This window comes from Typopeltis vanoorti, chromosome 1 (genome assembly GCF_054136105.1).
Source record: "Typopeltis vanoorti isolate ZY-2024b chromosome 1, IOZ_Tvanoo_1.0, whole genome shotgun sequence".
Classification (NCBI taxonomy): domain Eukaryota; kingdom Metazoa; phylum Arthropoda; class Arachnida; order Uropygi; family Thelyphonidae; genus Typopeltis; species Typopeltis vanoorti.
Genome location: NC_143549.1, coordinates 150024721 through 150048638, shown reverse-complemented (window position 1 = coordinate 150048638; position 23918 = coordinate 150024721). Strand labels below are relative to the sequence as shown.

General features: G+C 36.3%; 1 protein-coding gene across 2 annotated transcripts in view; it reads right to left on the bottom strand.

Moving 5' to 3' along the window:
* LOC150110535 (ADP-ribosylhydrolase ARH3-like) overlaps nt 1-23918 on the bottom strand; it is a 164820-nt gene that overhangs the window by 73282 nt on the left and 67620 nt on the right. For both annotated transcript variants that reach the window (XM_090394618.1, XM_090394624.1), the window contains exon 5: nt 15649-15755. In XM_090394618.1, the coding sequence (XP_090250744.1) occupies nt 15649-15755 (107 nt within the window). The remainder of the gene's footprint in view (nt 1-15648; nt 15756-23918) is intronic.

Sequence of the window (23918 nt, the reverse complement as noted above, 5' to 3'; positions counted from 1 at the left end):
TACTCTGTCAACGAGTTTCTGGAGATCCATGATGTTATCTGCAATTAGCATGGTGTCATCTGCATATCATAGGTTGCTAACAATCTTTCCATTTACTGCGATTCCCTCTGGACATCCTTCCAATGCCTTTTTAAAGATTACTTCTGAGTATATATTAAACAAGAGTGGTGAGAGCACGCATCCTTGTCTCACTTCTCTTTTGATGTTAATATCACTGGTGGTAATGTTGTCTAATTGAATGGAAGCTGATTGATTCCAATACAGATTTCTTATTAGTCTTATGTCTTTTTATGTCTAGCCCTATTTTTTGAAGGACTTCTATTAAGTTAGTGTGTCTGACTTTGTCAAACGCTTTTTCAAAATCTACAAAATAAAGACTGATTTCTGTTTTTCTATGCATTTTTGTATCAATATTTGGGCAGAGAAAAGGGCCTCTAGTACCAAAACCATTCAGAAAGCCAAACTGGGTTTCACTTTTTCTATATGCACTTGGACTATTTTGCCCACTTCTCACTCCATTGGCATCTTCCCAGTGCTGAGGCTTATGTTAAATAGCTTGGTCAGGGGAGTTGAGGTTCTGTACACAGCAAAAGAACTCTTTTGGATTTCTTTTGGCCTCATCAGCTAGCTTTTTCTCATAATTAGATTTAGTCTTCCAAGGTATCATACTGCTCAGTGTCACCGTTCTTGCTTATGCCTTATACTGCTCATGGCCATGCTGATCACCGTTTTCTTTATAATACCTCTACTACCTTTTCTTTGTATGCATGCAACTCTGGCTTAATGAAGTTATTCATCCATCAAACTCTACCTAATTTATTCTTCTGACTCTAGGTATACATTCAGATACTGCTTTCTTCCAACACCCCTTGATCACCTCCCATGCACCCCCAATATCTCTCCCCCTCCAAATTCTTATCCCATGGCACTGCTGAAAGTTGACTTCTCAGTTTGTCATAATCAACTGCTTTGGAATTCTACATATATCCCTTCTTAACAGAAAATTCTGCATGTCTAGCAATCTCCCAGGTCAAGACTTACTTTCTCCAAGTGGAGGAAGCATAGCTAGATTGGTCAGTGTTAAGATCTCTAATATAATGCTTAGATCCAGCATTCTTGAACCCTCCATTACATGCTACTACAAGTAATTATCTCTCAGAAACTGCATAAATTCCATTTCCTTCCTTACCTGTGACCAATCCTCTTCCCAATCTATGTCCTCATAGTTGAAATCCCCCATAATAATTAATTGACCAGTAATCATCATGCTAATTAGCAAGTGCATGTCATTACATTCTCCTGCATATCCCCTGTATTATAGCAGCAACCAATTACATATTTAGTCCTGTTGGGCTCTATCTCAGACTAGATAGCTTCAAATGAACTGCTCTCTGAATCTCTGTTCCCATGATGTTCTTCTACTCATTTTGGCTTTAATTCCTCTGCTATCATTAGCAACCCCCATCCTGTTCCTTCCGTCCTCTCCGAAGACACTATATCCCTTGCATTCTATTCCTATGACTGTACCATCCTCAGTCAACAACATCTCACTAATGAAAATAACTTTCAGCCAAGTTGTGCTAACCAATGCTAAAAAAAAAGTCCACAATCTTATTTTGAATATTCTGGCATTAGTATACTTAGACCACTAAAGTTAACTTGGGGTACTACATTTTGCATGATGTGATCACCTTCCCACTTACTAACCTCTAGGTTGCCTGGATCTACATTTACCTGCATTTCTCTAAACATTCTAGTTTCCCTGACTTTGTATTTCTGAAAAAAGTGTAGTTCATTGAAAGTTCAATGAACTACACTTTCTCAAGACTCCTGACACCAAATCTGTCATTTTTCATATAACAATCTTTCAAAGTAATTACTCTTGACAACTAGAATATCTTTATCTTCAGTTTTCATGTCATTTATAATATTTATGATTCCTTTTAAGCCTGTGTAGCTCAGTGGATGTGGCGTTTGCACACCACCGCGCTTGGCCGCACGAAGGAAGTCTTGGTTTCGAGTCTAGTCGGCGACTAGAGGAAATTTTTCTAAGCCTTTTTTCGACCGGTTCCCGAGTTAGTCGATCTCTGGCACAGGCAAGCAGGTTTTTCCTCCCGGAAACTCGGGTTTTTCGTCCTGTAAACTCAAGAAAATCGACCGTAGAACCCACATTATTTCAGACATTAAATATATTTGTGTTAGGGTTAGGGACCACGAGATGGCGGCACATTTGAGCCGTCTCTCTTCACTGCGTACCGCTTAATTAGTGATAGCCTTGGGCCATCTGTCTCTGATTGGGTACCAGTGGAGATTGAACTGCCCACTCAGTCTCCAAAAAAGTTAGATAGGGCTAAATGGCCTCGCCTACTCCCGTATATGGGAATAAAAAGGCGTTAGCTGATTTTTTTTTTTTTTTGATTCCTTTTATCACATTCAGTACTCATTTTCTATGCTTTTTCAATTTATTTTTCAATTCAATTTTCAATTCTGAAAATAGCCTTCAGAATATTTTCCTGATATTTTATTTTTCATATTCTCATCAAAGTCCTTCCATGACTTTTGTTTAGCTAGTTTTACGCAGTGCTTCACTTTCTTACATTTTTCTCCATATTCTCTAAGATCACAAGCTGACTTACTTGCCAGGAACTTAAAATATACTTTCTTCTTGTAATTCAACACATCTTTAACTTCCCGAATCCACCATGTAGTTCTGATTTTCCTATCCATGCAGACAGCCTCATAACAGGACTCTGTCTGAATTAATCAAAGTTTTCTTTACGGTTTTCCAGTGAATTTTCCAGAGATTTAGTATTGGTTTTCAAATGCTTTCATTTCCCCTGAATAATGTTTGTGCATTTTTAGTCTACAATTCACCTCTGAAAGCTGTTCAACTTTGATTCATTTTAAACCTTTCTTATACACTCTTCTTTTCCATAAGAATTTCAATTTTATCCTGATCAAGACGAAAAGATGATCACGTCCAATTCCCAATCCTCTGTGTAATTGTTTTACACAATGCTGTGTTCTGAACCAGTGGTCATGTTTTACAAACTTGCTTATGTACTATAACAAGGTGATGAATGTACTGGACAAGGGAGGTGCATATACAGTGGTATACTGATATTTTGCAAAGTCTTTAGACAGATTGCCATACCACAAATTGGTCACTAAACTGAAGCAGATGGGACTAAATGATACATTAGTGAGTTGGATAAGTAAATGGCTATAGAATAGGTATCAGCAAGTTGTGTATGGGGAGCACTATCTCAAAAGAGGAAAGTCACTAACAGTGTGCTGCAACGGTTTGGGGTCATTTTTATTTAATTTGTATATTAATGATACTGGGATAGGTTTGACTGGTGATATACAACCATTTGAAGATGATGCAAAACTGGGTTCAGATAGATGTTGTGGCCTTACAGGAGCTATGAATTCAACTGACAGTTCCATTGTGAAGACATCACATCAGATTATGACAATGATGTGGAGGACGTTAACTTGTAGAAATAAGATCAGGCCTGGATTACTGACACAGATTTTGGGCCATTTTCATGATGATGAGGATATGTTGGAAAAGGTCCAGAGAAGACTAAGGTCATAATTGGTTGTTGGGAGGTGGAATATGACTGAGGGAATGCAAATTGCAAAGGCTTGTGAATAGGAAGATGATAGAGGATATAATTGAGACTTTTAAGTTGGTAAAGGGTTGTTACCAGGTTAATGTGGAAGAAAGTTTTCATAGAATGGGTGAAGCGGTAGAACAAGGGGACATAGTTGTATATGGAGAGTGTGAGCAGAGGAAAAAGGAGTAGGTTCTTGGTATGGAGATTGGTTGGTTAGTGGAATGCTTTGCCTGTCATTGTGATGAATGCATATACATGGAATGAGTTTAAAGCATGGTCTGATGGGCTCGTGAGTTAACAGTTGCTTGCCTCCAACAACGAGTCTTTGGAGATTATTATACTCATTATTACATAATTAATACTCTTTATGTAATAATGAGTATTAATAATACTCATTATTACATAATGAGTATTATGTAATAATAATAAATTATGTAATAATTTATTATTATTACATAATAATAAATATGTAACTACTTACAGGGTGTTCGGGATAAATTTGACATATTTATAATTAATTATATTTTTCCGTAAGTTACATGTATTAACACACACTTCTCTTCATTTAAAAGTTTGGACCCTTCTTCATTCATATACAAGATGTCAGAAAGGATGGATAGCTGGAACCCACCTGAATCATGGAAGAGAATAACTTGTATCATGATGATTCGTGCCCGCCATCAAAATAAGGATATTACGACTGCTGCCCAATGCTCCCTGAATACAGTAAAAACAATCAGGCATGAACTAGAGACTTGCAATGGTGACTACGAGGATGTAGCAAGAAGAAAGATCCCTAGCAGACGATCTGATTGCGTTCGTACAGCAGAATTCCTCGCAAATCTGCAGGAACAGGTGTTGAAGAACCCTGGCATTGGAATTCGGGCTTTGTTCGTGGAGTTGCTAACTGTAGTCAAGCCCTGGATAACAAGGGTAGCCAATGGTAGGCCGTATGTATGGCAGCAGGATTCGGCCCCTTGCCACACCTCTGGGAAAAGTCAAAAATGGTTGTCTGAAAATTTCTACGACTTCACCAGTCCAAATGTTTGGCCTCCAAACTCCCCAGACCTTAACCCCATGGATTATTTTGTATGGGGCGCAGTTGAAAAAGACACCAATCGCACTTCCAGTAATACAAAAGCCCAGTTAATGGATAAAATTAAAACAGTTTTTGCGGCCCTTCCCAGGGAGACTGTAGCATCAGCTTGTTCGAGGTTCCGAAGCAGAATTGAAGCTGTGATCGATGCTAATGGTGGTTATTTTGAGTAAATCTTGTTGATAGTATTGTAATTAACTCTGCCTGTAATGTTTTTTTGTCAATTCATTAAATTTAATAGATACAAAGAAGATTTTCTTTTTCCTTACGAAACTGTCAAATTTATCCCGAACACCCTGTATATATTAGTGTCTTTATCAGTATGTGAAGAAAAATTATACATTTTATGAGTGATAAAAGATCATTTATTATTTTTTTTTATGATGATATACTACTTTTTTTGCTATATTTTCATTTCATATTAACATCATGAATCACCTTTATGAAAAAAAGTAAATAATTTTTTCTCTGCCATTACAAATAGATGTAGAAAACAGTATCATAAAAACTCTCAATAAAATAAAATCCATAGGCGTACACATAACTACATTAGTAGGTTTCTGAATTCTGATTGGCTGCAAAACACTGTCGGATGAACAGAACCAATGATGTGAGACAAACCAGTGTGCTCAAATGATGTGACAAATGTGTGCTCAAAAACAATAGAAAAACATTTCAGTTAGAATCAATAAAAAGGAGGCCAAAATAATAGATATACAAGAAAATGAAACAATGCTTAGAATATCGGAAATGATAGTTATAAAATCTGACAAAAACTCAATAAATGTTCACCACTCCTATACATAATCTCTGAGAGTTGAAAGCTCCATAACATAAAAATTGGGTCACGACTCTCACTAATAGGAAACAACACAGATACACCAAAGACAGAAACACCAAGATGGCATGACATAGCCTCCACTTCCTCCCATGAGCTCCAAAGATGATGCATTGTCAAAACAGCTCACACCCGATTACCCACCCCCCGATCTTATCCCATCTTATCCTTCTCCTTCCCCAAAAATTTTCTATTTTTCACCCCCTCCCAACGTATTCTCTGTCCACCTTCAAAAAAACCAGCTAACGCCTTTTTATTTCCACATAGGGAGTAGACAAGGTCGTTTAGCCCTATCTAACTTTTGGAGACTGAGTGGGCAGTTCAATCTCCACTGGCAGCCAATCGGAGATAGCTGGCCCAAGCTATCACTAATCAAGCAGCATGCAGTGAAGAGAGACCACCTTTAATAATAATAATAAAAAAAAAACCAGGTTTCTCAAAAAGTTCACATACACCTTGCCTCACCAACAATTCTCCCACATCTCTCTCTACCCCCTTCCTTTCACAATCATACTTCCTTTCTTTAACAGCAGATGAATGTATACTGCCATATGTTGGGATGCTGCTGAATAAGAAAACAGCCAGCAACATTCTAATAAGGTATGTCCAAATTATTCCTCCTATTCACCTAGTGATCCAAAAGTAACAGAAAAAGTAAAAATTCAATAATTCGAAAAATATAGACAGTAGCACGATGCAGTTTTCACAGAAATGCACAGAAAGACATGGGATTTTTTTTAATAATGAAAAATGTTATTGCCAGAATAATTACATTTGTCACCGACAGGTGGCACTGTAGCAGTCCCGATGCCACTGCCTGTCGCTATTTAAATCGTGAGGTACGTAAATTACATATGTAGTGAATACTGAAGTTAAACTTTCAGCATTTAACGTTTATTACCGAAATTAAACATTCTGCCAAGGTGAGGCATGTTATCATTACGAGATAAAGCACTTTTAGTTAAGCTGTATTATCAGAACTCCGAATGTGAAAGTGTAGCTTTGGGCACCTATCGTTTGATGCAGGGTATTAGAAGTGGAAAGGGACCGATGTCTTGTTCCTCACTGATAGCTATGATGAAAAGGTTTGAGGACACTGGCAGTTGGAAGCACGCGCAAGAAGCAGGATACCCAAAAAAACTATTGCAGTTGTGCACGAGGTCGACACACAACTGGCAGCTTCCGCACGTGGGGACAGCTGAAACCCTCTTCGATGCTGTGCAGAGTGTCGTGCCACGTCTGACGGCCATTCATGAGAATGGCCGTCACAATGAACATTTGTAATCCTAGCTGCATTGCAAACTGTGCTGCGCCACTGTACAAACTACTGACACAAGTGAAGCGCCACCTGTCGGTGGCAAATGTAACTATTCTGGCAATAAAAGTTTTCTTTATTAAAAAAAATCCCATGTCTTTCTGTGCATTTCTGTGGAAACCGCATCGTGCTGCTGTCTATACTTTTCGAATTATTAAATTTTTTAATTATCTGTTACTTTTGGATCACCCGGTATATTCATGTATCTGTCTATATTAAACATTAGTAATGCCTTAAAATTTGAGTTAAAAGCCAGTGACATTATAAAAGAGGCACTCCTAAACAAAAATAAGCTAAATAGCCATAAAAATAATACTGTATTTACTCGAACATAACTCGCCTTCATGTATAACTCGCACCCGATTTTACTTCATGAAAAAAAATGTAAAAAGTTTCGCATACACCTTGCACACGAAAAAAAGTTTAAACACATTTATGTCGGGGCAATAACTCACTTCCCACGGTAAACACACCACCCCAACAGCCACTATACTGCAGATGCAAGGAAAACTAGTAGTTTTATCGTATCACTGAATAAGGTACAAAGACATTTGCAGTCTTTTGTAATATATTTCTCAACAAATAGTGCAATTAGAGACAGCTGGAATAAAAATGTCACTAACTAATGAATCACATGTCCCCTCTCACAGAAACTATGTTGTATAGACTCAGGCAAAACCATATGTTGCACCGGAAAGACAGTATCTAACTAAAAACTATTGTCCAATTTTTCAATTACATGAAATAAGCATTTGTGTGATTGCATTTTAAATTTTTGATGTCATTATTATTATCATTATTACGCGACACTTCCAGGGAGTCCAAAGACTCATCGAGGGAGGGCACCTACTCTACAACTCTCTGTCTTCACCACTGAATACAGCAACTACATCATCAATGCAATCTACTGTTCACCACCACCACTAGTATTTTTTACAGACAATCACAAACATCCAGCAGGATTCGAACCCGCAGCCTTTTGGCTGGAGAGCAGATATGCTAACCACTCGGCCAACCAGATCAGCAATTATCACACAGGCTAACTTCAAATAAAATTCTATCGCAAATTGAAACATGCTATATAATGTGTGTGTGTGAGTTCACCCGCCAGCTCGAATGTAAACAAGCAGCAATAAAAATTCAACCAAAGGGTTGAAACTTTATGTGGGTTGAGCCTACTGTAATGAGAAGTTCCGTTGGAATGATAAATGTGGCAAAACAGTACCCAGTCATAAACGTATTAAAACTAAGAAATATATATAATAAGTTTAGTTTAATCCTTTATCCAAGTGTGAGCAAACAAAGTTTGCACCTGAAAGTATCTGCAGGACTGAGCTAAGGTGGTGCAATACCAAGGCAACTCGTGGCAAAGGTGGAGAAAGCTATAATCACTCCTATCTCAGTATCTCCCATAATGCAAAGCACATCTCCTTGCGGATATGTGTAATGCTATGCATTAGGGCAAAGGCCACTACCCAGACTGGTTTGGACCTTTACTGTGGTCTCGTCAGTGGAAGCCAGACCCAGTAGTGGAGACACCAAGGCAGAAGCAATGAGAGGTCATCCCCATCAATAGGAGTTGCCAAAAGGTGTACAACCTTATAATTAAATTACTCCGGATTCAGAGAAAGATGTTGAGAGTTTATTTTTCACTTGATTAGATTATAATGAGTTTAGTTTAATCCTTTATCCAAGTGTTAGCAAACAAAGTTTGTGCCTGAAAGTATCTTCAGGACTGAGCTAAGGTGGTGCAACACTAAGGCAACTCGTGGCAAAGGCAGAGAGATATAAGAAATATATAGTGAATGTTGTTATGGCAGTTTCAGATATTATGGAAATTGGCTGAAGAGAATAAGCATTTCAATTCAACAATTGTTGTTTTGCTTTGTTATTGAATTGCGTGATCTTATGTTAATACCACACCAATCATACATATGTCTTCATAGCTGCACTATCTCTATCGGCATACCATTGCTGTCTGTTTCGTGCTCTGCTTTCACTTTTCATTAAATTCCTGAAGGATTGTTCATTATGTATCTCAAGTCTTGTAAATTACTGGTACTTTTTGCTTCAAATAATGGCAAAGAAGATGATGCTAATTGAGTAGATGATTTTGACAATGCACACAGGGAAACCACTCTCGAGGCCAGAAGGAGCAATAGTGAGTAGGAGATTCTTGGCAAGTCATACCCTTATTCATTTTTTTTTCAAAAACTTTAGTTTCCGAAAATTTCCACATATATCTCACACCATGATTTTTTAGCTTTCATTTTGGGGACAAAAAGTGCAAGTCATATTCGAGTAAATAGGGTATAAATAAATATTTTAGGAAGAGCAAATACTTATTTCTCAACTTTCAAGTTTTAATGCATACCAATAACAGTTCAAATCCTTGTATTTCATCACTAGGTAAGAAATAAGCTAATTACTGTGTCCTCTGTATATTCATTTTAGATTGCTTTTGTTGTGATTAATAGATTACCTCTCAATATGACTGAGTGTTCTCTAAAGACAAAATGCGTATGCATATCCTATCCTCTCAGCTCTTATAAACCATCATTTATAAGACGTGAGAATAGGAAATGAAAGGAAAGAATGAGTATAAATACTTTCATTAATGCTAAACGAATTATTAATAATTAACATTTGTGATTTGTGTGTCCTATAAGTTGCTGGGTTGAACAAATAGCACGATCATATAAAGTCTAGATGAATAAGTGAATTTATGATGGTATAATTAAAAAAAAAAAAAACACTTAGGAGGAGACAGAGTATGGCAGGAATAAATATGGTTTGATGGAGTAGCAAATCATTTCATAAAATTTGTTGCCCATGTTATGTGTATTTCTCTGGTTTGTGTGTATTTCTGGTCAAATTCATTACAACCAAATGAGTGATAATCAATAAAACAGGCACCTGTAATGACTAGCATTTTCCAACAGATGCAATAAGTATATATAAACATACAAAAACACTGTTTTCAATGTCTACTAAAAATTCTCACCTTAGAATGGACAAGCAGACAAGTGCATTTTTCAAGTCCTGCATACATATACATATATACCAGTGCTGTCATGTCGGTTATGCAACCCGTGCTACAAATATCACGTCAATTTGACCGTATGCATGGGCATCCGCAGAAAATTTCCCAGGGGGGGGGGGAGGAATGGCAAAGCTTGGAGACAAATAATTACATCAATAAAGTTTTATAATTATTGATGATATCATTTAGCGTTTTGATGTAATTATTTGTCAATGTAAACTATAAATATATTATTTTCATTTTACATTGATTTTAATGATCTTTAATTCTTGGGGGAAAAAAAAAGTATTTAGAATTAATACAGTTTTTAGCACAATTTCATATATAAAAAAATTGACCAGCATATTTTATTAAAAGTCAACTAATTAATTAATCCCAAAATTCTAAATTGAATTATTTCAGTTTAAAAGCAAAAAAAAAAAAATCATAAAACTAACAAGTAAAATAATATTAAATTACATACACTTACCTTTTAAAAATGTATTTTTCTGTTTAAATTTGTTTCACTATAAATTTACAATTCACACTTTACTCAGTGATTGACTAGACACAGAGGGCAAATGAACACTGGTTGCTGTTCACAAACAGTAATGAACATTTTTTTAACAAATCAGAAAAAAGATGAATCATAAACATGAACTTTATTGCTGCGATAAAACACGTTCTATGGCTACCCCGCCATGGGCTGAAACAGACCAACCCATAATAAAATTTTAAGACAGAAAAAGCGTCCCATGGTCGAGGGTGTAAGGTTACATATCTCAATCACTTTTACGATTATAATTTGTGGAATTTTTTACTTGATCCCTGTGAGGGGTCTCCGTTGCCCACTTCTGCAGACACACGACCGTATAATTGTATTTTTATCGATGTATGAAAGTCTTGAGAGTACATAGCGCACAGCACTCATCTTAATTGGTCCAATGCAATTAATTGCAGGATAACTTTGAATGCTTCTCCAGTGGAGGAACAATTGGTTTGTTTTAGGACTTATTAGAAAACAACAATGAAGGAGAATGCTATATTTGGTTGGTATATTTGAAATACTCAAAGATGAAAATATGTGAACCATCATTTATAAGACGTGATAATAGGAAATGAAAGCAAAGAATAAGTGAGTAGAAATACTTTCATTAATGCTAAACGAATTATTAATAATTTACATTTGTGATATGTAATAAATTTAGTTCAATCCTTTATCCAAGTGTGAGCAAACAAAGTTTGCACCTGAAAGTATCTTTGCAACTCATTGCAAAGGTGAAGCAAGCTAACATCACTCCTATGTGTTTTGCATTGTGGGAGTTACTGAGATAGGAGTGCTGTTAGCTTGCTCCACCTTTGCAACGAGTTGCCTGCTGTTGTACTACCGTACCCCAGTCCTGAAGATACTTTCAGGCGCAAACTTTGTTTGCTCACACTTGGATAAAGGATTAAACTAAATTTATTATAGTCTAACCAAGTGAAAAATAAACTTTCAAGATCTTTCTCTAAATCCAGAGTAATTTAATAAAAAAGGTGGCACACCGTTTTGGTAACTCCTATAGGTAGAGGTGACCTTGCTAATGCTTCTGCCTAGTATCTCCACTTGGGCCTGGCTTCCACTGAAGAGACCTTAATAAAGGTCGAAACGAGTATCCGCAAGGAGATGTGTTTTGCATTATGGGAGATACTGAGATAGGAGTGATGTTAGCTTGTTGCTCCACCTTTGCAACGGGTTGCCTGGTGTTGTACTACCTTACCCCAGTCCTGAAGATACATTGAGGGGCAAACTTTGTTTGCTCACACTTGGATAAACTAAATTTATTATAGTCTAACCGAGTGAAAAATAAACTTTCAACATTTGTAATATGTGTGTGTCCTATAAGTTGCTGGGTAGAGCGAATAGCACGATCCTATAAAGTCTAGATGAATAAGTGAATTTATGATGGTATAATTAAAAAAAAGAAAAACTTATGAGGAGACAGAGTATGGCAGGAATAAATATGGTTTGAAGGAGCAGCAAATGATTTCGTAAAATTTGTTGCCCATATTATGTGTATTTCTCTGGTTTGTGTATATTTTGCTCAGTTTTCCAAGAATTTTGCTTTGTTTACTGAGACTTGGTGTACATAACATGCAATCATTATCGGAATTATCCACACTTTTGGGAATCCTACATTTATTAGCTTTATTTTTTTAATTTAGTTTTTTTTTTTAGTATCAGCGGTTCGTCTGTCTTATCAATCTCACATATGCTGGTATTTTTTGTAGACTTATAATACACAGAATATTCATTTTTATTCAGGAATAGATATTTTTTACTGTCTGTTGTTTCTGAAGACTAGAATAAAAATTATTATAATTACGGCTATTATAGCCTGTTTTTGTTTAGGAGTGACCCTTATTTAAATACATTGGCTATCAATACTCAAAGAGGTATATATATTTAGGGCATTATTGGTGAGTATAGAAGGCAATTAAGGTAGAATAAAAGAGGTGGAAAAATTTTGGTACATACCTTTATTGATTCTACGATGTCTTCCACTTCCATGATCTCGCTGAAGGTTGTTTACAAGTGGGAGGGGGGACGCGGGGAAATAAGTTTGGATAACCCGGGTTAATATTAATAATATATATATAAATGTATACATATATTATTTTGAATTAGGACGCATTTTTTGTGGGGGGAAGGGGAGGAAGGATAAAGACTATTGTGGCAACTGGGGCTGGGTTAATGGGGTGTGGAACCGTTTCAGTCGTGTGACCATCCTCGGAACTTTGTCAGAAATGAGTGTAGGGCTATGTCAGGGCAAAGTTGCAACTGCCAAATAAGGGCATTAGTTGTCGCAACATGGCCGGAGGTGTGGATTAAATTGAAGGTTCTGGATCATCCAACATTCGGAAATTAGGTAGGGGTGGTGGACGTCGATAGAATTTTCATCGCATTTTATGGCAATAGTTTCATAGCATTTTCTTAGCATTGTTTTGTTGTCTTGTTTGTCTATGATTATAGCCTTGTCGATTTGGGGGATATGTTTTAGTTCAAGGGCGTGAGCTGCAATCTCAGTCTTCCCTGTACTCTGTGTTTTATTTTTCTTTTTGGTGTTGCAATGTTTTTTTGTGTTCAGATGTTCCGGAATGGGAATATTGCAATCCCTGAAGTGCTCTTGTAATCTAGTCCATAGGGATCTAATTGTGGAGCCGGTGTAGGTGACGTCACAATCCTCTTGACAAGGAAATTTGTAGACAACGTTGTGGAGTTCGAATATTTCTTTGTGTGTGAGAGAGATGTTTTAGGTTTTAGGAGAGTTGCTAATTTTTGGTTCGTGGTGAATACTAGCTTATAGTCTGTGTTTTTGAAAATGTATTTGTAGGCTTTGTATGTGTTTTGGATGTATGGCAATTTGATGACCATACGCGTTGGGAAGTCTGTTTTGGTTGTATTATCATTATGACGGGATTTTGCCATATTGTTCGCGTAATTTATTAGATGTGTATGATAGTTGCGATATTTGAAAACCTGTGTTAAATATTTTAATTCTGTGTTAAGATAATTGCTGTTGGTTGAGAATTTGTAAGCATTGATAAATTTCACTTTGGATAAAAAAACATTCATTTCTGACAAAGTTCCGAGGATGGTCACACGACCGAAACGGTTCCACACCCCGTTAACCCAGCCCCAGTTGCCACAATAGTCTTTATCCTTCCTCCCTACCCCCACAAAAAATGCACCCTAATTCAAAATAATATATGTATACATTTATATATATATATTATTAATATTAACCCGGGTTATCCAAACTTATTTTCCCGTGACTAAGGCGAGTTAGCCAGTCTCATATGGAGGCAATAATATTTTTCCTCCTGGAAACACTGGTTTTTCGTCCCACAAAACAACCAAACAAGTCAAAATGAAAACATGCAGTTTAGAGATATAGCAGATAATGCAAACAGGATTAACCACCTTATCATAAGCAATTTGCAGGTTTTTTAAGAAGCCTGCTTACTTGGCTGTGACAGGCCACTGAAACTAACATGAAAGGGAAGATACGATACATATTAGCTCAATTTTGTTAACTTTGATTTTGAATGTAAAGAAAATTAATTTTGATTAACTGGCTGCTAGTCCTGAGAACATTTTTTTTTTCAAATCATTGATTGTGAACATGTTAAAAAATAAAAAAGTAAAATTCAAATGATATATTTTCTAAATTCAAATTCAATCTTATGCATAGTGTCAGAAATAGACATGACAATAAATAAGAGTATGACTAGTAAAGATAAGCAATAAGCACAAGTAGTAAAAATCAACAAATTCAATTTTTTTTATGCATGGAAGATGGAAGTGTTTTTCACTTGGCTGTGCTTAGTATTGCCCCAGTCCATGAGTTGCCCCAGTCCTGAAAATACTTCAGGCACAAACTTTGTTTGCTTACACTTGGATAAAGGATTATGCCAAATATATAATTGGTAAGATGTACAGAATTTGGATTCTGACTTGTCATGTCTTAGATCAAGTATCAAGTCTTAACAATTTCTAATGTGGCACCTTTATATAGCCATCAGCAGATAATGTAGCCTACAGTCAATTTTAGGCAATATAGTCTTCTATCAATATCAAGAACAGACAGACCACTAATATTATTATTATGTGATATCTCCAGGGTGTCCATAGACTCATCGAGGTAGGGCACACTTGCTCTACAACTCTGTCTCCACCAACTACAATGAACTGCAACTACACCAATGCCATCTACCACCATCACTAGTATTTTCACAGACAATCACAAACATCCATGCCCATGGCGGAATTTGAACCCACAGCCTTTTGGCAGGAGAGTGAATATGCTAACCACTCGGCCAACCAGACTGCCATCCTTATGTATATATGACATCCTTATGCAGACCACATGTGACCAGAAGAAAATATGCAGTGCATCTGATAATGAGGATCTGCTACACTGAGCCTTTAGACTTTATGGCAATTCAGCATAGTGTATATATCCCAATTGCATAATTCTCTTGCTGCCATTTGAGAAAAAAATTAAGGACATAACATATGTGTAAATAATTTTCATATGTTAAGCCTGTGTAGATGCTAAGAAGTAGGCATTCTTCACATATTCTTCCTGAAAATGCAATAATCAAATTTACAATTTTGTAAGAAACCCTGAGCATTCATAGCTCATTTGGTATCAACGATGACCATGGAGCTGGAAATACCTGGGTTTCAGTGCAATCTAGGATGGAAGAAATCCTTATGATGACTTTTCAACTGAATGTAAATTAGCTGGTAGGGCTTTTCCTTCACCTAAGCAGGAAATTGACTAGGAATACACACAATTTACATGCATAAATACATTTACTGGCATAATCTATCAAAATGATGGTTATGGAAGCCAAGAATATTTGGCATGTTATGGATCCTAAGGGCCTGAAACACCACTGAGAAATGATATAATGGTAAGAAACTCATTATGATATAAGTCTAATCATTCATTATGGTATAAGATTGTCATTATCTATTTAAAATACTCAATCTTTCTTATGTGGATCGCCACAGAAAATTAAAATCAAATGCTTAAGCAGGAGGAATAATTTAAAATTCTCCCTTAAGCAAGAAATTATTTTCATGAATAATTTACACTAACATAATGCACCTATTACATTACTGTGTGTATGTGTGCAGAAAAAAAAGGAGGAGAGAGAGATGATATACAATATGATACAGATTAAACAATCAACTGTACTTACCTAAGAGAACTGCTACTTCTTCTGGTGACATATCATGTTGTCTCTTTTCAAAAAACATTTTCATAGATTTTAATTTGCTACAGTAAGGAAAAGTATCATCCAAATGCCTTAAATAGAAAAAAAAAAATTACTGTGCAAAGTAATATAAAAATAAATAATATATATATATACAGGGTGTTCGGGATAAATTTGACATATTTATAATTAATTATATTTTTCCGTAAGTTACATGTATTAACACACACTTCTCTTCATTTAAAAGTTTGGACCCTTCTTCATTCATATACAAGATGTCAGAAAGGATGGATAGCTGGAACCCACCTGAATCATGGAAGAGAATAACTTGTATCATGATGATTTGTGCCCGCCATCAAAATAAGGATATTACGACTGCTGCCCAATGCTCCCTGAATACAGTAAAAACAATCAGGCATGAACTAGAGACTTGCAATGGTGACTACGAGGATGTAGCAAGAAGAAAGATCCCTAGCAGACGATCTGATTGCGTTCGTACAGCAGAATTCCTCGCAAATCTGCAGGAACAGGTGTTGAAGAACCCTGGCATTGGAATTCGGGCTTTGTTCGTGGAGTTGCTAACTGTAGTCAAGCCCTGGATAACAAGGGTAGCCAATGGTAGGCCGTATGTATGGCAGCAGGATTCGGCCCCTTGCCACACCTCTGGGAAAAGTCAAAAATGGTTGTCTGAAAATTTCTACGAGTTCACCAGTCCAAATGTTTGGCCTCCAAACTCCCCAGACCTTAACCCCATGGATTATTTTGTATGGGGCGCAGTTGAAAAAGACACCAATCGCACTTCCAGTAATACAAAAGCCCAGTTAATGGATAAAATTAAAACAGTTTTTGCGGCCCTTCCCAGGGAGACTGTAGCATCAGCTTGTTCGAGGTTCCGAAGCAGAATTGAAGCTGTGATCGATGCTAATGGTGGTTATTTTGAGTAAATCTTGTTGATAGTATTGTAATTAACTCTGCCTGTAATGTTTTTTTGTCAATTCATTAAATTTAATAGATACAAAGAAGATTTTCTTTTTCCTTACGAAACTGTCAAATTTATCCCGAACACCCTGTATATACATATAATAGCTAAAAAAAAAAAAAAATCACTGACACAAATACAAGTGTTAAGCACCAATAAGGGGACTTAAGAAAATTTCACTATTACAGATTTTTAAATTACGACTTATCTAATTTTAGAAAATAATGGAGTCTGTAAAAAATGAAAACAAAAATTTAAAAGAAAAAAAAACATTACTTATCATCATGTATAACTTAAATTCTGCACACTGAAAATTCCCTCAAGCACATTATGTTTGCAATTTAACATCTATATCAGTAATGTAGGGATATCACTATATTCTGATGACATTCCAATTTCAACAATACTGTTTGCTACACCACTTCATTTTTATGGTTCCTAGATATACTTTCTAAAATTAATAATAATAATTATTATAATAATAGCATTCATATTCTTATGTATAACCTCAAGAAGATGTACAAAATATTATGACAGTCAAATTAAATATTTGATTAGAGCTTTTCTATCAGTAATTTTTCTCTAAATTGGTCTGTGATTAATCACATGCCCAATCTTGACAGCTTCTATTTTTCAAATTTTCTAAAACACTCCAAACTAGATCAATGCACTTGTATGCTGATCTTCTCCCTGATCTTGTCTGTAGTTTTTGCTACAAATAATATTTTGCAAAATCTTTTATCTCCACTCTATTGAAGTGGCCAATCCTATCAGATTAGGTTTGATATCTTCATGTTAATTATTATTATTATTACCCAAGACCACATGGAGTCAAAGACTCAATAGGAAGTCCTTTTATCATACACACAGCTCATCATACAGCACTTTAAACACACCAAATTCTATGCAGATACCACACTCTAAGGCAAGGAATTCCAATCATTCACAACTCTGCATGAAAAACAACCTGCTTCTCACTCCCCTCCTCACACCCTCTTTATACAGTTTCCAGGGATGACCTCTGGTTCTCTCTGATCTCCCATTGTTTTCTATAGAACCTCTCCAACATTGATCCTATAACAAATTCTTACTAACTTTCCTCCTATCCACCAGACTCTGCAAACTGCATCTTCTCAATCTTTCCTCATATTCAACATTCCAGAGGTTAGAAACTACCTTAGTCAGTCGCCTCTGGACCCTTTCCAACATTTCTTCGTCCTTCTGAAAACCAGGTGACCAAATCTGGGCACAGTAGTCCATGTGTGGCCTAATCAAAGCCTTATACAATGGAAGAAGAATTTCCCTACTTCTTCAAGATAGTGTGCTATCTTCACAATTTCGGCAATGTGTCCCCTAAATTTCAGATCCTTATCCACTATCACCCCAAGATCTCTTATTTCCTCCACCTCCAACAATATATCCTCATCAAGCATAAATTCTGCTTCCCATCTTTGTTTCCCAAATTTTAAAACCTTACATTCTGCAACATTGAACTCACATCCCCATTCAAATCACTCAATTTATTCAAGTCTTCTTGTAAGGCCCCAACATCTTCTCTACTCTTCGCATCATCTGCAAACAACTGAATATCTCCATCCAAATCTTTGCCAATATCATTAATATACAAGTTAAACAGTAATGGTCCTAAAACAGACCCCTGAGGCACACCACTAATGACTTTTCTTTTCCTGGATACGCTCCCACCATACACAACTTGTTGATACTTATCAGATAGCCAGTCTCCAATCCAACGCACTGATCTAATGCTCTAGTTTGACTATCAACATCATGCAGTAATCTATCAAAAGCCATTGCAAAATCGAAGTATATTACTACATATCCTTCTCATTTGTCCAAGAAAGCAGTCACCTTATTATAAGTAAGTAAGTAGATTACTAAAACATGACCTCCCTTTAGTAAATCGATGTTGTCCATCAAAGATAATACTATTGTTGCCAACCAATTATCTGCAGTCGAAGGGATGCAGGTTCGAATCCTCTGCCGTGGGCATGGATATTTGTGATTGTCTTTGGAAATACTAGTGGTGGTCGGCAGTAGATAGTGTTGGTGTAGTTGTGATCAGTTGGTAGATTGAGTGGTGGAGACAGAGTTGTAGAGTAGGTGTCCTCCCTAGATGAGTCTTTGGATTCCCTAGAGGTGTCAAATAATAATAATAAATTCTGGATACTAGTTCTCACAAGCATCTCAAACCACTTAACCACAATACCTAACACAAAGATAGGCCTATAGTTTGATGCTCGAGTTCTATCCCCCTCCCTTATGAAGCGGCACAATCTTATCCTCCTTCCACTCCATAGGAACTTGACCCAGTACAAGACTACCTTTTCTGCCTTTTTGCTTTAATATCATCATCATCAGGCCTAATTGAACTCAAAACTCATCAAGGTAGATCATGCTGTCACACAGCTCATCAAGCAATGCCTTAAACTCATTCACTGTTTCCATACTCACTACACTCACACAATGCATTTCACTCACCAACTAATTTCTATGCAAAAAACCTGCTCGTTGCTTCCCTTGCTTACACCCTCCTTATACAGCTTCCAGGAAAAGCCTCTTATTCTATTCTCTCCTATTCTATGTAAAATCCCTTTCACATTAATACAATAACAACCCCTCACCAATTTATACATATCCATTATATCCTCCCCTCCCCCTATCTACAAGGCTCTGTGTTTCATGAATTTTCATTCCAACATTATAGGGACTGGAAACTGTTCTAGTCAATCATTTCTTGAACATTTCTAACACAAAATAATTCTCTTGAAAGCCAAGTGACCAAATCTGTCGCAGCAATCCATACGTCACCTGATTGCTTATACATAGTAACCATAAAATCCTTACTTCTGCATGTAAATGCTCTCTGCATCATTTAAACTCTTCCTATACTCAGTGCAATGTCCTGATAATTTTAGCAATATATCTCTTATATCTCTACGATATCTTCACTACCTGAGCTTTACATCTGATCTTTGCTTATTATAAAACTGAACATTTTGCCACTGAATTGGTCACATGACTCACATGTGTACTTATACAATCTATTTAAATCTATCTATACAAAGCCAAACATCTCTTTTACACCACCTGGTTTTCTGCACTTTTGCATCCTCTACAAGCAACTACATATCTCCATTAAAACCTCTCCCAATATCATTAGAAGTTAGACACTAATGGCTCCAAAAAGAATCTCTGTAAAACATCACTGGTAACTTTCTCTTCCAGGACACTGAAACACATACACAACTTGCTGATTCTTGAATAGTGCCCAAGCAGTACTGATTGCCTTTCCACACAACTCATTATTTTTCATTCCATGCCATAGTCCACAGTTATCTTCTGAACTTTCCATAATAACCAGCCTTGTAATTCCATGTATATATTTTTTCTCTACATAAATCTTCATATGGTTGGCAATTACCCAAGTGATTATCCTGTAGTCACTGTCAAACCTGGAGGGATATCTGATATTCCATTTACATCTTCTGGTGAAATGATCAAATCCAAGACTCTTGATCCACATGACCTTCATCACATGTCCCAAAAAATACTCAAGAAATTCATTCTTTTTTGCTCTCTAGATGAAATCATTTCAAATCTGTATTAACAGGACAAAGCGTAAGATTGAAACCTTTCTTTTAAGCTTACACGGTGATCCGAATGCATTTTTGAAATTTATGGAGACAACTACCGTGTTTGAATAAAAACTTTAGTTTAATATAACTAAAATCTACATTCGATGTTTTGACCTTTATGTCAAGGTCATCTTCTGGAGCATACAACTATACACAGAAAACAAGCTACACTACAATCAAACTGGTTTGTTAAAGACACTGACCAACTGCTACAACAATTGTTGGCCTGACCTCTGGTGGAAAAATAAATAAATAAATAAAATAAAAATTAAAAAAAGTACACATCAATGCTAGAGTCCTATTATTGGTGTTATCTGTTGGTTGTAGAAATACATTGGGCACAACAACAAGTATCTATCTATATACATATATTAACATCATGTACATTCCAGCCAGTTGGTATGGAATGGTTTCTAATACTAGCTGAAGATTGGCTAGAGTCCTGATTTATGCTGGATCTTATATATTAGGTAGGTTGAATGTGTGCCATCCAGATTCTTGGAATTTTCATGCCATCTTTGTTGTTGATATTTGGGTGGTTAATCAGGATTTTGCAGGCTTCCTTAAATTTCCTTTTGTGCCAGGTTTTTGTGCGGTGTAAAGAGTAGGTGCTTTTCCAGTTGATTTGGTGTAAGGTGTTGAGAGTGCATGGTCTGAGAGGCCTGCTTCACCATAATGGTTATATTTAATGTGTTCTTTCTTGCGTAGGATTGTCCGTCCTGTTTCACCAATGTACGGTAAGTTACAGGTGCAGCAGATGCAATAGACTCCAGGATGTGCTAATGGGAAGAGAGAATCTCACTGTAGATTTGATTCAATCTAGATTGAGATTAATGCCAGTAGGACAAAATATAAAACTGGTTGCTGCTATAAGCCAATGGGTGTCAGGGATGATGTGGTAAGCTGGGAAGTTGGGAGATTTTTTTTTTTTTTTTTTAATTTGCTGTGAAAACAAGGTGCTCAGGATTGATAATAATATGTAAAGTAATCCGATACTAGAATGAGTCAGTGCATGAGTGATTCTATCTTCTAGAGAATAACAAGAGAAATTTAGAAAGTCGTCGATCTAATTAGTTTTATAAAATTATTGATTTAAACATTTATCTTTATATAGCTTTATTTAGTTTTATTAAAATTATATATATATATTAATTAATTAATTTATTTATTTTGGTCTTGAATCACTCACTTTCTGGATTCTGAAGAATAAATTTGAGGTCATTTCACCAATTGGATATGAGCCCTTGTGAATCTTCCTAACACTCAGTACAAACACAACAATGTGTGAACACTAAAGTGCATATGATAGGATACATCAAGTGTCTATACATTATCACCAAATCAGCACTCTCGAACACCAGGACCTCTCTGTCATATGCTTTTTTTTTTTAAGCTTATTATCTCATAGTATTTGAATAAATTCCAATTCCTTCCTTTTGCGTGCTCTTTCCTCCTTCCAATCTCTGTCCATCATAACTGAAGTCCTGATGCAACAAACTAGTCTGCAGCAATAATCTATACATTTTGTCCTGTCAGCATCTATCTTACACTAGAAATATTCAAATTCACTGCTTCCTTCAATCTTACCTTCTGTTACCACTGTTGTGTCCTGAATAGGCTAAGAAATGTTTAATGTAAATTATTCAGGTCACAACTTTAATACATTTTAGGCAGAGAATATGGAACATTGGCAATAGGATAAGTGTAAGCTGTTTACAAGTACAAAACACTTAAAACTTAGGAATTTCATGAATTTGTATAGCAAGCTTTTATATTTTTATATATAATCTGTATTAAGTGTGAACCAGATATAGAGATCCATGTAAGCTGGCAAATCCATTTGAAAAGCCAGTCCCTGGTACTAAATTAGCAAGGCCTATGAATCAAGGTTCAAGGGTCACTTTTGCCATCCTGCATTATGAGAGAGAGAGGGGAGGGAGAGAAGTATTGGAAAAGGAAACCTAAGCATCTTCCAAGAAAGGAAGGCAGACACACGTGCGAAAAAAAATAGAGGGAGCTAAGGTGATCGACGTTAGCACATGTGACCACGTTGGTGCGAATCACGTGTGCTAACGTCGTGATTCGCGCCAACGCGCCAAAAAAGATCGAGATTTGCCGAGAGGAAAGAGTTAAACAAAAAGGCCTTGCAAGCATGATTCCAGATCTTTTTTTTCCTGGATTCCTGGTTCCTAATCTCTCAGACAGTGGTCGAGCTCGTCGTCGGGGAAGTTTCCTGGCCAGTTGCGGAAGGAATTTAGTTCGTATGTCATAGCGTTCGTATTGGACCAAGCTATATGCGTGCTCTAGGATAGCTGTGCGTTGTCATGCGACGGAGGAACTAAATTGATGCCATCCATTCAAGGCGACGTTACCGTGCCACCTCCCAGTCTTCTCGCGGAGATTCTACTCGCACAGATCTACGGAAGATATCCTCTAAAGCGACTATATTGAAGGCCTTGATGACCAGACAAGGTAGGAACAAGTCCTAAGAATTCAAGGACAGAGATGGTAATGTAGACTTTTAAAATACTAATTCCAGTTATAGAAGAGAGTGAATTCCCAGTGAGAACATTTATATTGGACTGAACTTAAGGGACTATAAGAGTAGCCTACAACTAGGCATAGGTCCGAAACAGTGTTAAGATTTGTTTGCCCATGAGGCCAAGTAGATATCTGATTATGTTAAACTTAATGTGTAAATTGTGCTGTTGTGTTAACTGATGGCCACGTGTATCAGAATGGCATGATGATGACCTATGAATTTATACTAAAATGATTGTATTAGTGGTTATTGCAAATTTAATATGTGTGATTAGTATAAATTAATTAGAGCCTATGATCTAAATTGAGTGTTACCATATTAACCTGTTTGAATTGTATTATTGTGTATCACCTTAAAGCTCATTAAATTGTTTCATTCATGTACTTGCCTGGTCTGCTTATGTTATATGAAATTATCAATCACAAATCACAAAATTATCAACGAAGTAAGCAGGATAAACCCATGAGTAAAAATATATTAAGCGAGCCACGACTGTGAGAAAGAAAGAAATAAGCAAGCGGAGGGATAAGATTAATCTTGATCAAATTATCATTGTCTCTTTGAAGGGGGTCACCCAGAGCAAGAATCCTTTCTATCCTAGGTATTAGCTGGCGCAGTAAAAAAATAAATGCGTTAATACTTATAGGGTGAACTCCATCAAATTGACGTTTAGAACATAGAGAGGCCAATAAGATTGCAAAGATCCTAAGAAATAAATTAGTTTGATAAGAGACAAAAGACTTACGTGCATGTGTGAGAGAGAAAGGAAAATTAAGTAAAGATTAGTGGTAAGCTTGCTATAAGAACATGAATGAGGATAGGAAAAACATATAACACCACCAACAATACATCTTCCCCATTCATCCTATCCTTCCTAAAAATATAATGCTTCTTACATTCTATCCTTATATCATCCTTCATTAACCAAATATATCACTAATATCAATCATTCTTGGCCAAGTCAAATTAACTGCTGCAAAAAAAGTTCTCACCCTTATTCTTGTTGCTTCTAGTATTTGCATATATGAATTCTAGTGTCACCTCATGCTCAAAACTAGTCTTGAAACTCGTAATGACT